The sequence below is a fragment of the Triticum dicoccoides genome, chromosome 3A, assembly GCF_002162155.2.
Source record: "Triticum dicoccoides isolate Atlit2015 ecotype Zavitan chromosome 3A, WEW_v2.0, whole genome shotgun sequence".
Classification (NCBI taxonomy): domain Eukaryota; kingdom Viridiplantae; phylum Streptophyta; class Magnoliopsida; order Poales; family Poaceae; genus Triticum; species Triticum dicoccoides.
The window spans coordinates 416,743,684-416,756,405 of record NC_041384.1 but is presented as its reverse complement, the minus strand read 5'-3'; the positions used below and the strand labels follow the sequence as shown (position 1 = coordinate 416,756,405).

The window sequence follows — 12,722 nt, the reverse complement described above, 5'->3', positions numbered from 1 at the left end:
GATGTCGAGTTCAGGAACAGAGATCCCCTGTAGCGGTGCCGGCGTGAGGCTGGTCATAGTGGGGAGTAACTTAGGCTAGTATCATGCATATGACACTAGTGTAAGTTACTACCTCCATAGTGCTAAGTAACATAGTGGTAGTATCATAGATTGTTTAATTTATTATAGACTCATTTTGCCTCGGGAAGCGCTATGTTACAGTAACATATTATGTTACCACAAGCACCTCTTTCCTCATTAAATACTTGCCATATAAGTAAAATTGTCTTGGGATGTGTTAAGTTACTATCTAAGTTACCCCCACTATGGCTAGCCTGATTGGGAGGGGCGGCCGGCTCCTGGTTTTTAGGGGCGTTTGATACGTGCATCGATCTATGAGTTTGTACCGGACACAATTTCCTATCCTGGCTTTTTTAGGGTGTTTCCTATCCTAGCCGGGTGTGATTTTTGCTGGACTCTTGGATTGGGTCAAACATGCGTCGGCAGACAGACAATGAAGCCCACGAGGACCCTTCATGCGATCTATTTTGATTTTAATAAAGATACGCAGATAAAATAGTACCACCTCGGATGTAGAAAATAATATAAGTGAAAAAAACTGAAAGCGTAAATTCATGGTAAGAAGCGTATTATGACGGTGAACCCGACAAAGTCAATCCGTACTTTATTATTAGGGATAGACTAGCACACATGCCCGTGCATTGCAACGAGAAAAAAATGATGTGTCCACCAGAACACCCAACGGCGCAGCATGAAGGGGCAGTGGAGATGAGGTGATTTTTGACATTAACGCCGGGCTCAGACAACCCCCTTCGAGCTGCACGACATTCGTCATTCACGGATAAATTTCGCAACCAGATAAAAAAGATCACCCAAACAATAATTAAACACACAAGAGATAAAAAAACAGCCCAAAATTAAGGGATTTTTTCGCCAAACAGAGATTCAGATTTCTTAACCGGGAATAAAAACCTCCTAGACTAGACACAATGGGTAGTAACATAGAGTAGTAACATGCGTATGTTACTAGTTTATGTTACTACCTCTACAGTGGGGAGTAACATATGTGTGATAACATGCAATACTTTATTTATTACACTATAGACTCATCTTGCTTTGATATATGTGATGTTACTCATACTAGTAGTAACTAGCTATGTTACTACTTTCCTCTCTTTCTTCATTTATTGTTTGCCACATCATCTATTTTATCTAGAAATGTGTGATGTTACTATCTATGTTACTCCCATTGTGGGTAGTCTTACTCTACTTAGGTTAGGAAGACCAAACACATTAAAAGCACAAGAGTCGAGAGTCCATATTCACTCCTACCATTGTTATTAAAAAATTGATACCATAGTCTAATTAGACCAAAAGAGACTATACTTATGTCAAAAATAATAAACATCCAGTAAAATATCAAAGGGGAAAAATATATCACTGGATGATTATGTCAAAAAAAAAGAAACATATCAGGCAACTCTTTGCATCAAATAGCAAGATCTTACTTCATGCATAAGATTACACTGCTAGGTGCTTCCTGGATAAATAATGACACGAGCAAAGATTTGTGTATGCATTTGTGTCTAGCAACCAATACCACACTGCAAAAAGCAAGAGAGTATACAAATAAATAGCTGAGGTCTATTGATTCCATGAGGACCAACAATGCAAATAACCCTCTCAGCCAGCCACTATTGTTGTACATGCAGTGTACTGTACCGTTCAGGAAAAAAGAAGACACTGCTTCCAATTAAGTACATATAAACTCATTGTATTATGCACAAATCACTTACTTAAAAAGATATATACCATGGTGCTACAGTTCAGCGCCTTGCACAGGCACCTCATCAACAATTCGTTGGTCCTAAGCAGGAATTTATGACTGAGAGTCTTACCATATAGGGACAGATTGGATGAAAGCCTGCGTTTTCCTCTCTCTCTAACCTCTCTCTATTTGCACCATGGGCAGTACGCCATGGATGGTTGAGCTCCGTGCCCGAGCTCTGTCCACCGCCGCCGTTGCCCGGAACTGACGCCGGCCAACTGGATCCGCGCCGTTTCGGCCGGTTCCCGCCGCCCCCTCACCAGAACCTCTTGTGTTGTCGTCTTGTATATCGTCATGAACCTGCTGCTGCCTTTGTTCTTCAGCCACAAGCAGAGCGGCTCGCTCGCCTCGTGTTGACCATGCCTGGGCCAGCATGCCTCCAGCTCTCCACACCTGCAGGCCGCTGCCCGCGCCGTCTTAGTCTTCCTCTCGCCCTCGAGCTCCCGCACATCTCTCCCTTCTCTGGCTGCTCATACCGCCATGGACATTGCTGCTAGCTGCTGCCTCTTGCTCCGCGGCTACTCTCCGGTGACCCGACCATCGTTGTCGGCGGGCCCTTCATCTCCCTCTTGCCCGACGCCTACCCTATCACAACAGGCTGTGGGTCAGAGCCGGCAGAGACGAAACATATCTTGGCATCTCCAACTCTGGGACGGGGATCTTGGACCCACATCTCCACGCCTGGGATAGTCGCAGCTGTGACACCCCGAGACCGACGCTTTAGAAGACTTCCATATTTTCGTGATCGCCGTGTGTTTTATTTGTGCTTGCTCTTTTATTTTTGCATTGCATCATGTCATCATGCCATCATGTCATTAATCTTTGCAACTCAAATAAGTAAACCATATGGATCTTCAGTCCATTTAAACTGAGGGAATTCACATGATGATTCTCTTTATAACATATCCTCTCGATATTAGGGAGCTATATTAAATATTCCATTTTCGGAATCACCCATAAACACACTTGCATATAATCACATGCCTTTTCCCGCTTCAAGTTTGGTCCCCAAACTTTGCCCATATTTTCTTTCATCGCTTTCCCGATCTCCACTAAAATTCCGAACATTTTTGGACACTCCGAAATCCTACACTCCATTCAAACTCCTTTGGTGCAAGTTAAATAATTTTGGATTTAACTTCCCTGATTTTGCCGGAACCATTTTTGTTGGGTTGGAAATATTTCATTTAGCCCTACAAAACATGTCCCACCATCTAATTCTTATTCATGGTCTTTTCTCTTAATTATTTTGACCTCTCTCTCTATTTTTTTTCTTCATCTAAAGGGAATAAGGGAGAGAGGAAGAGCCCAGCCAAACCTCTTAGGCCTCCTATAGCTGCCGGACACTAGGCCAAGGCCTAGTCAAACCTCCACTGCCTAACCCTAGCCCGCACTCTGCTCGTTCCCCTCCTCTCGATCTCAACCTCGTCTCCCCTTGCGCCGCCAGAACCCCATCCCCATTGATCCCTTCTCTCCCCTCGTCCTCCGCACATAGGAGCTCGTGCCTGATCCCTATCTCCTTCCCCTCGCCCTCTCCTTGATTCCCTCCTCCCACACGCATGCACGAGAGAGAGGGATCCCGATCCCCAGCTCCTTGTGCCTGAAGGTCGAGCTCACGAGCTCCTGGGTTGTTCTTCCTCCCGCTGGGACCAGAAGTGCCGGCGCCCTCGACCCGCCTAGTCCTTGCCATGGTCTGGAGCCCGTGCCTCGGTTGTTTCATGGACCACGGCCGCCGCGCCTTCCCTCTCCTCCGTGCCCGCGCGCTGCCCGGCGCCTCCTCCTCGAGTTCGTAGGGCGAACGTCGGTAACCTCCGCTGCTAACCGTCGTCCGCCGGCCTCCCCTAGCTGTTGGGTGCCTCCTCTGCTCAGCGACACCTTGTGTCGCTCGTCAGGGATGTCGTTGCGCCTCTGCCTCGTCTCTGTACTCCCGCGGCTCTGCTAGCTCCGTCGCCGCCCCTGCTGGCCTCGCTCAGGCAGGCCGCCGCTGCCTCCCCTACACCATCACCATGGCCCCGTGCACATGCTGCTGTTGCCTTTGCCCCATGCATCCACCACTGCTGCGAGCACAACATCCGCAAGCCCTGTTGCCTTCGGTTGCAGCCAGTTCGTTTTCTTCTGTTGGATACCGACACCCGAACGACTACAAGGTGTTGCGCCAAGTACCACCACCATCGACCGCGAAGGACTTGGAGTCACCATTTACCTCTCCGAGCGAACGTGAGCGACTACCATCGCCGTGGATCCGACAAGTACTCCTACAACAAGTGTACCTTTATCACCGTCTTCGGAATCACTAAGAACGCCAAGTACCCCTTCGAATTGATGAGACCAGGAAATTCGAAGACCCCAAGTACATCTTTGAAACGACCGAGTACCACTACCGTCGACCCTCGAAGACCCCGTGGACGTCAAGTTCCGTGTCGTGACCCCGAACCTCTACGAAAATGTTATACGACTACTTCCATGGTCGAAGACCCGTGTACAACTACCGTCGCCGTGTACGACTACCTCCACTACGAACGTCTACTTCCTCTACTTTGCACCGAACGAGAACCGTCCCGTTTACACGCTTCGAAGGTATAACCGCCGGAGCGACCGCCGTGGACGAATGTTGTGTGATGTATGAGATGAACCCCGTGTTTGCACCGTGCCCGTTTGTTTCGTGCACATCCCCGTTTGCCATGCCGTTGACCCGTGGGAACACGGTAGTCGGGATCACCCCACCATCTTTAGCATGTTCCACATCCGCACACTTCCTTTTGCACCGGCATCTCAATTGAGTTACCGGAACCGGAATGTTGTCGTGACACCATTTCCGTTGTCGTTGCTGTGGCACCCCTTTCGTTTCCGCCATGATGACAAATGTCTCATATCTTATCATGTCAACCTTTTACAAATTTGCATAAACTTGCACATGTCATCCGCATCATAATAATAACATTTAAAATGTTTTAAATTGTTATTGCATTAAATTGCTAAATGCATATGGGGATTTACCGAAATTGTTGTTTGATGTTTCCGGCCCCATTTAAATTGTTTAGATAGTATAGTTCTGTTATGCTTCACCTCTTGTCATGTTAACCAACATTTAATATTGTTGAGTATCTAAAAGGGAGAGAACTAAATAATTAAATGTGGTGTTTCTTCAATATGTAACTTGTTACATATTGAGCTCCACTTAATTGTTAGTATTGTTTGTGCATATTGCCATGTCATGCCTTTTTAAACCGGACATGCATCATATTTGATTGTGCATCATGCCATGTTTATGCTTGTTGGTTTACCATGTTGTTTGCTCATTTCCGGTTGTGCTTCTTCGGGTTAGTTCCGATAATGTCGCCTTTGTGAGGATCCGTTCGACTACGTCCGTTTATCTTCTTCATGGACTCACTCTTCTTCCTTGCGGGATCTCAGGCAAGATGACCATACCCTCGAAATCATTTCTATCTTTGCTTGCTAGTTGTTTGTTCTATTGCTATGTCGCGTTACCTATCACTTTGTTTATCATGCCTCCCATATTGCCATGTCAAGCCTCTAACCCACCTTCCTGCAAACCGTTGTTTGGCTAAGTTACCGCTTTGCTCAGCCCCTCTTATAGCGTTGTTAGTTACAGGCGAAGCTGAAGTTTGTTCCATGTTGGAACATTGATATGTTGGGATATCACAATATATCTTATTTAATTAATGCATCTATATACTTGGTAACGGGTGGAAGGCTTGACCTTATGCCTGGTGTTTTGTTCCACTCTTGCCGCCCTAGTTTCCGTCATACCGGTGTTATGTTCCTTGATTTTTGCGTCCCTTACGCGGTTGGGTGTTATGGGAACCCCTTGACAGTTCGCTTTGAATAAAAATTCTCCAGTAAGGCCCAACCTTTGTTTTACATTTGCCTAACAACTTATACCTTTCCCTTGGCAGTAATTAACCCGAGGGTCATCTTTATTTTAAACCCCCCGCGCCAGTGCTTCTCTAAGTGTTGGTCCGAACCAGAGCCACTTGCGGCGCCACCTCGGGGAAACTTGAGGGCTGGTTTTAGCTGTACGTAGTGTTCATCTGGTGTTGCCCTGAGAACGAGATATGTACAACTCCTATCGGGATGTCGGCGCATCGGGCGGTCTTGCTGGTCTTGTTTTACCATTGTCGAAATGTCTTGTAACCGGGATTTCAAGACTGATCGGGTCTTCCTGGGAGAAGGAATATTCTTCGTTGACCGTGAGAGCTTGTGATGTGCTAAGTTGGGACACCCCTGCAGGGTTTGAACTTTCGAAAGCCGTGCCAGCGGTTATGTGGCAGATGGGAATTTGTTAATGTCCGGTTGTAGATAACTTGACACTTAACTTAATTAAAATGCATCAACCGCGTGTGTAGCCGTGATGGTCTCTTATCGGCAGAGTCCGGGAAGTAAACACGGTTCTTGTGTTATGCTTGAACGTAGGTAGTTTCAGGATCACTTCTTGATCACTTCTAGCTTCATGACCGTTGCGTTGCTTCTCTTCTCGCGTTTATTTGCGTATGTTAGCCACCATTTTTGCTTAGTGCCTGCTGCAGCTCCACCTCATCGCCCTATCCTACCCATAAGCTTAAATAGTCTTGATCTCGCGGGTGTGAGATTGCTGAGTCCTCGTGACTCACAGATACTTCCAAACAGTTGCAGGTGCCGATGATACCAGTGCAGATGACGCAACCAAGCTCAAGTGGGAGCTCGATGAAGATTTTGATCGTTGTTTTGTTTCGTTTCATGTTGATCAGTAGTGGAGCCCAGTTGGGACGATCGGGGATCTAGCTTTTGGGGTTGTCTTCTTTTATTTTGGTTTCGTAGTCGGACCTTTAATTGTATTCTGGATGATGTATGTTTAACTTGTATTTATGTTAAGTGACGATTGTAAGCCAACTCTTTATTCCTTTCTTATTTAGTACATGAGATTGTGTGAAGATTACCCTCTTGCGACAACCATGCGGCTATGCCTCTAAGTCGTGCCCCGACACGTGGGAGATATAGCCGCATTTGTGGGTGTTACAGCAGCGGATGTAACCCTCGAATCGTTTTGCACCACCACCTCGGATGTAGAAAATAATATAGGTGAAAAAAACTGAAAGCGTAAATTCACGGAAAGAAGCGTATTGTGACAAAGTTAATCCGTGCTTTATTTTTTTATTATATATATTAGGAAGAGATTATTAGGGAAGAGATATGAATGAGACACATATTACCATGAAAAAAGAAGACATATGTACATTTTTTATTGAAACGGACGTCAATTTTTAGACAACTCGTGAACGTGTCCAGCTTACGCACGTTAGCACTTTTTTTTGTCACAAGCACATATATACTGAGATCCCCTGATCGAGAAATCATGCGGCCGCCAGCTCGATAAAAGCCCCCGATTGATCCTACCCAACAAGTCGCGTCGAACCCTTCCTACCCACCCACCCCCCCGCGCCGCCAAGCCCTAGCTAGGGTTTTGCCCTTTTCCTCCCCCGCCGCCCCCGCCCATGGATCCCTTCTCGAAGAAGCGCAAGCCGGACGAGAACGGCGCGGTCGCCGCCTCCCCCGCCGCCGGTGCTGCCGCGCTCGGGCTCACGCGCGATGACGTCCTGCGTCTCCTCGACCCGCTGTCCCGCGACCAGCTCGCCGACATCGCCGCCGCCGCGGCGCTCGCCTCCGGGGTCGCGCTCGATGCCGTGCGCGCCGCCGCCGACCGCGACCCGGCCTTGCGCAAGCTCTTCGTCCGGGGCCTCGGCTGGGAGACCAACTCCGACTCGCTCCGCGCCATCTTCTCCGCCTACGGCGACCTCGAGGAGGCCGTGGTCATCAGCGACAAGACCACCGGCCGTTCCAAGGGCTACGGATTCGTCACCTTCCGCCACGCAGACTCCGCCCTCCTCGCTCTTAAGGAACCATCCAAGAAGATCGACGCCCGCGTGACCGTCACTCAACTCGCGGCCGCTGGCGCGGCCGGTGGGCCGTCCGGTGGGACTACCGGCGCAGGTGGTGTCCCTTCAGCAGACGTCTCACTGCGCAAGATCTTTGTTGGGAACGTTCCCGCTGACATGCCATCAGAGCGCCTCCTCGCGCACTTTGCTTCCTATGGAGAGATTGAAGAGGGGCCGCTTGGGTTCGACAAGCTGACGGGCAAGTTCAGGGGCTTTGCGCTCTTTGTGTACAAGACACCTGAGGGGGCGCAGGCCTCACTAGTGGACTCAACTAAGGTAATCGATGGGCAACAGCTCTTGTGCAAGCTAGCCATCGAGGGGAAGAAGGGGAAGCAGCAACCACAACAATCCGGGCCTGCCGGGCAACAGCAACCACAGATGCTCCAGGGTGGCCCGCCGGACATGACGGGTTCTGGGCTTGGGCTAGGTGGACCGCAGATGGGTGGGCAGTATGGTGGCCCTGGGAATGGTATGCCATCGTTCGGTGCATTTGGTGGTCCCAACCCATATGCGAACATGCCATCGTCCATGGGCGGCGGTGGTGGAGCTGGTTTGGGCTCAATGGGAAATCCGATGCATTCCGGGATGGGTTCTGCTGGGGCTGGTGGATTTGGCGCGGGTGGGCTGGGTGGTGGTTCATTTGGGGGCTCGTCTCAATTTGGTGCTGCTGGTATGGGGCCTTATGGTGGTCTAGGCATGGGGGGACCTTCGTCACTATACCGTATGCAACAGGGCTCAGGTGGGCTGCCCTCAGGCTATGGCGAGGGTGGAAACTACCCTCTTCCAGGGTCTGGGTTCCGGGGTCAGGACCCTCAAGGGATGTCACCAGGACCAGGTGGCAGGGCTCCTCCTATGTACCCCAATGTGCCACCTTATTTCTAAGGTAATTTCACACCCTTCTGTTGTTACTTGCTTTTACTAGGTGAGTGTGCTTGTTTTGAAGTGGCATATTGTAGCAAAATAAGTCGTGCATCATAGATGTCTTCCGCTATTTTCTTAATGATGATGATGAAATACTATGTGTTATGCCTGAAATACTATGGTGTGTTATGCCTGTTTGCAAATTGTGATTGTTGCATTGTCGTCATGCTGCGTTTGCGTTTTATGTGAATATGTGATGTAACTGGAATGGATGATTGCTGCCTGGTTTGAACTAGCAAAATATGTAAGACGACTTAGCGATGTGGTGCTGCAAAAGTTGATTGGTTGGTATGGGGTTGCTAGGTTAATGGTGTATCGTGTGACATGTTCCATACTTTTCCTGTTAGTGTGCTATTTGCTTCTTATTCTGTGGTTTTTTGTGGGTCGATACTTCAATTTTTGTGGCATTGCCATGTTTATGTTGGCATGATAATCTGATGCATCCCTTGCACTAAATGGTATTGTGTTTGTGTGTTGCATGTTTTTTCTTTCTGTCTTCCTTCATGACATGCCATTGTGAAAAGTTGGTACATGATTTGTGACCAAGCTGTTGTTTTTGGACGATTGAGCTTTGCTGTTGTTGATTTTGGTTATGCTAACAGATCATATGTGTCTGTGTGTTGTTGCCCTGATCTAACTATGCTGGTTTGTAGTTGATTATAGTGTTTCTGTTGTGGAGTGACAGCAGTTGGCAAACAATCTGAGCAATTTCTGTCATGTACAGAGTATTGTAATGGGCCCATGCTGATATGCTTGACCATTTTAGATGTTTGTTAATGTCTGAAATATGTTGATTGATGTGATGAGGTTTTACATTTATTGGGTTGCTAATTCAGTTTCTTCCTCAGATCCGACACCCTTGGGTTTCTTATTTAGTTCATAATGCCAGAACATTAGCACATTTCGTAGAACCTGAAACTAGACATTTCCACGTTCCACATCACAAAAACATACAATCTGTAGTTTCCTGTTCCAGATTTTGATTCATGGATTGCGGTTATATAATGCTTCCTTATGTTTGATTAGTTAGATTTCTCCAATGTTGAAGTTTTGGTTATGCCATGTTTGTCTAATGCTTCTGTCCTAGTATGTTGTATTGTATATACATCTGGACTACATAATACACCCATGGGAAATCTCTGCTTCTAATGTTTCTGCCATTAGTTTGCGGTTGCACATCATGTGCTTATGCATAGAATGGATCTCATCTTGTATTTGAATAGCTTTATTTTCATTTTTATTGGCCACTCTTTCAGTTCATTGGTGAATTCAAAACATAACTATACACATCCTGCGATAAATTGACTGGTTATGTATCATTGAAAGCGTAATATAACATAAAGTGTTATCTTATAGTTAGTAGAAATATTACTCTTCAAGATTACTATTTTATCTTGGTTGTACCATATTTAGTTTTTTTGTCACTTGAACATGAACACTAGGTTTGCTGTTCGTCAATATTCTTTTTATGCTCTTGTTGATTTTGTTTTTGCATCATTTTGCTCTGTTCTGATTAATTTTGCAGTATTTACTCTAAAGTTTGCCAAATGTAGTTTTAACTGATTATACTTTTTTATTCCTGCATTGTATCATCTATATAAGTAAGTATTAGGTGTGGTATTTGGAACTTGATGAACTATAAGCATTGTATTTCTAACCCTTGTTTTTAGTGTCATATTACCTGTATTTTGTCTGTATATTTCTGCTCAGCTGAACTATTTATTGAATTCTAGTGAATGTGTGACTCAGGTTGTTGACAACTCTTGGGAGCATGTGCTTTGAATGGTTGTGCTGAATTCAGAAGTGTTGTCTGCATACATGGATGTCTTGCATATTCTGGCTACCTCTGATCTGGAAATCAGTTTTGCTCTGAGTTTTCGTTGTTAAGAGATAAATCAAGCTAGATTAGTGTTTTATGTGAACTCTTTCACTAGACATGTACTTCTTATGACTGCTTTGCAGTCTGTCTATTTAAATACCTGAATTATCATTGTTACATTCTTGTGTATTGTCTTGTGATACCAAGTTACTTATGGTCATGTATGGTGAAAATTTGCTTGTTTATCTGTGGACTGTTTATATGTATGAGTGATATCGACATGTCTGCTTGGTAGGGTTGTAATATTTTTGCAGGTTCTAAAGAACTTTTTTTACTTTTGACAATGTCCTGGGTAAGTTTGGATATTTTGTTGATTTCCTTTCATCGGCATCATTTTTTTGTGCAGTTTCCATACATGCGTCTGTTGAGTGTATTATCGTTCGTCACACACAACAGTGTCTGTTATGATTTTGTTTGATGTATTGTTTGTGGCAAGTATTCTTGTTGAGGGTGTGATTTGTTGTGAGAATTACTCCTTGGTGATTTGGATTTCTATGATTTTACCCTCTTCCGCCAGTGTAGAAAATGGAAGTTTTTTCCATTTATTCCACAAATGTTGATGCTAGATATCATGGGGACCATGGAATGATTGTTTCATTTCTTATCGGAGATGTTCTGATTGTAGCACCAGTTTGTGCTGCATTATTGCACAAGTTTTTGTTAGTTGGCAGAAATGTATCTTCTGTTTTCAGGTGAGACCCTTCCGAAGAAGGTTTAGTCTATTGATCTACCCACCTCGCCTATGCATTCCGTTTCTCTTTAGGTGGTCCCAACAGAAGTCAAATGATCAGCTAGGCGTTGGAAAAGTAGTTAAAATATGATGAAATATATGTGGGACTTACGCCCTGAGCTTGCCGGTGTTGAATATGAGAAAAATCTGCCTCCATCAGTTGTTGAATCATAGTCGGGAGCTGGTCAAGTTTGATTTTGCTTGGTTTCAAGCTGCAAGACAGACTCAAAAAGAATTCCACCGTGCAATTGTAATCCTGCAATTTCCCCATGATATTGTAACATGAATGTCATCTTAGTTAAAACATATTCTTGTTTAAGCTCGCATATTAGACTTATTGTGATACTTGTTAACATGCCTTAGGCATTGATATTGTTTTGAATATAATCAATATATGTGTTTGTTAAGTGAAACAATTTATGTTTCACTAATTAATCTCATCTGAAACCGTTAGTGGGAATAATTTTATAATCTCAACCCTCTGATAACTGAAACCGTTGCTTCGCATGGTGTTGTGGTGTTGTTTTTGTTGCATGATTTAGGCCGAGTCTGCTTGTGATACCCCCATGGCTTCCTTTTTTACATGATTTGACCCAACAAAATGTAAGTTTCATATCTTCCTACGGTTCTTTTTCCTCTGCATACATGATTTGACCCAACAAATTGTAAGTTTTATATCTCCCCCTGGTTATTTTTCCTCCGCATATAAGATTTGTTTGAAGTCAAACTTTCTAAAGTTTAACCATATTTATATGAAAAAAATATCAATACTAAAATTATACAAAAACAATTAAATTCATGAAACATCTACTTATATTCGTATTGTGAATGTTGATATATTTTATTATAAACATCGTCAAACTTTTATGATAACTATTATTGATGGTGCGAGTTGCTGCACCCTTCTATTTTTCCCAATAAAAGGATAGTGATAGAAGAGGGGGTTCGCAACGAAGGAGTGCAATAGTTCGGTGATAGGTTGTGAAGAAGGAAAAACATGTATTGTAGAGGAACTATCTGACAAAAAGTAAGAATTTTAGGGACAAAGAGAAATCTACTTCAAAGAGAGGGAAAGAGTGCTAGTCCGAAAGAACAAGCAAGGGATGAGCGCACGGGAGCGAAATTCGTTTTCTTGCTGGGTAATTTCTCAGAAAGTTTTTGTGTTGTTGATTTCTATTCCTAGGTGTTGTGCTTTTTCCCCTATGCCGCCTATTAGTACTAGTGGAGTAGGATTGGCCTGTAAGCTTCTCTCTCTCAAACACATAGCATACGATGCGTGAACAAATTACTATTGGGCAGTTGATGGAAAATCGCATAGTTATGACGATATTCAAGGCAATGATCATGCGTATAGGCATCACATGCGAGACAAATAAATCAACTCCTACGTGCATTTACTATTATTACTTCACCCATCGACCGCTATCCAAC

General features: G+C 44.9%; 1 protein-coding gene across 2 annotated transcripts; it reads left to right on the top strand.

Annotated features, from left to right (window-relative positions):
• Positions 1-7,246: 7,246 nt before the first annotated feature.
• On the top strand, positions 7,247-10,835 carry LOC119268373 (UBP1-associated protein 2C-like). 2 transcript variants are annotated; one of them, XM_037549990.1, is made up of 2 exons: positions 7,247-8,644; positions 10,416-10,835. In XM_037549990.1, exon 1 carries the CDS (start codon positions 7,321-7,323, stop codon positions 8,641-8,643), a length of 1,323 nt encoding a protein of 440 aa, XP_037405887.1. In that variant the 5' UTR covers positions 7,247-7,320; the 3' UTR covers position 8,644; positions 10,416-10,835. The 2 variants fall into 2 exon arrangements, with proteins under 2 accessions (XP_037405887.1, XP_037405886.1); XM_037549989.1 differs by having other exon boundaries at positions 7,248-8,644; positions 10,432-10,835.
• Positions 10,836-12,722: the final 1,887 nt, after the last annotated feature.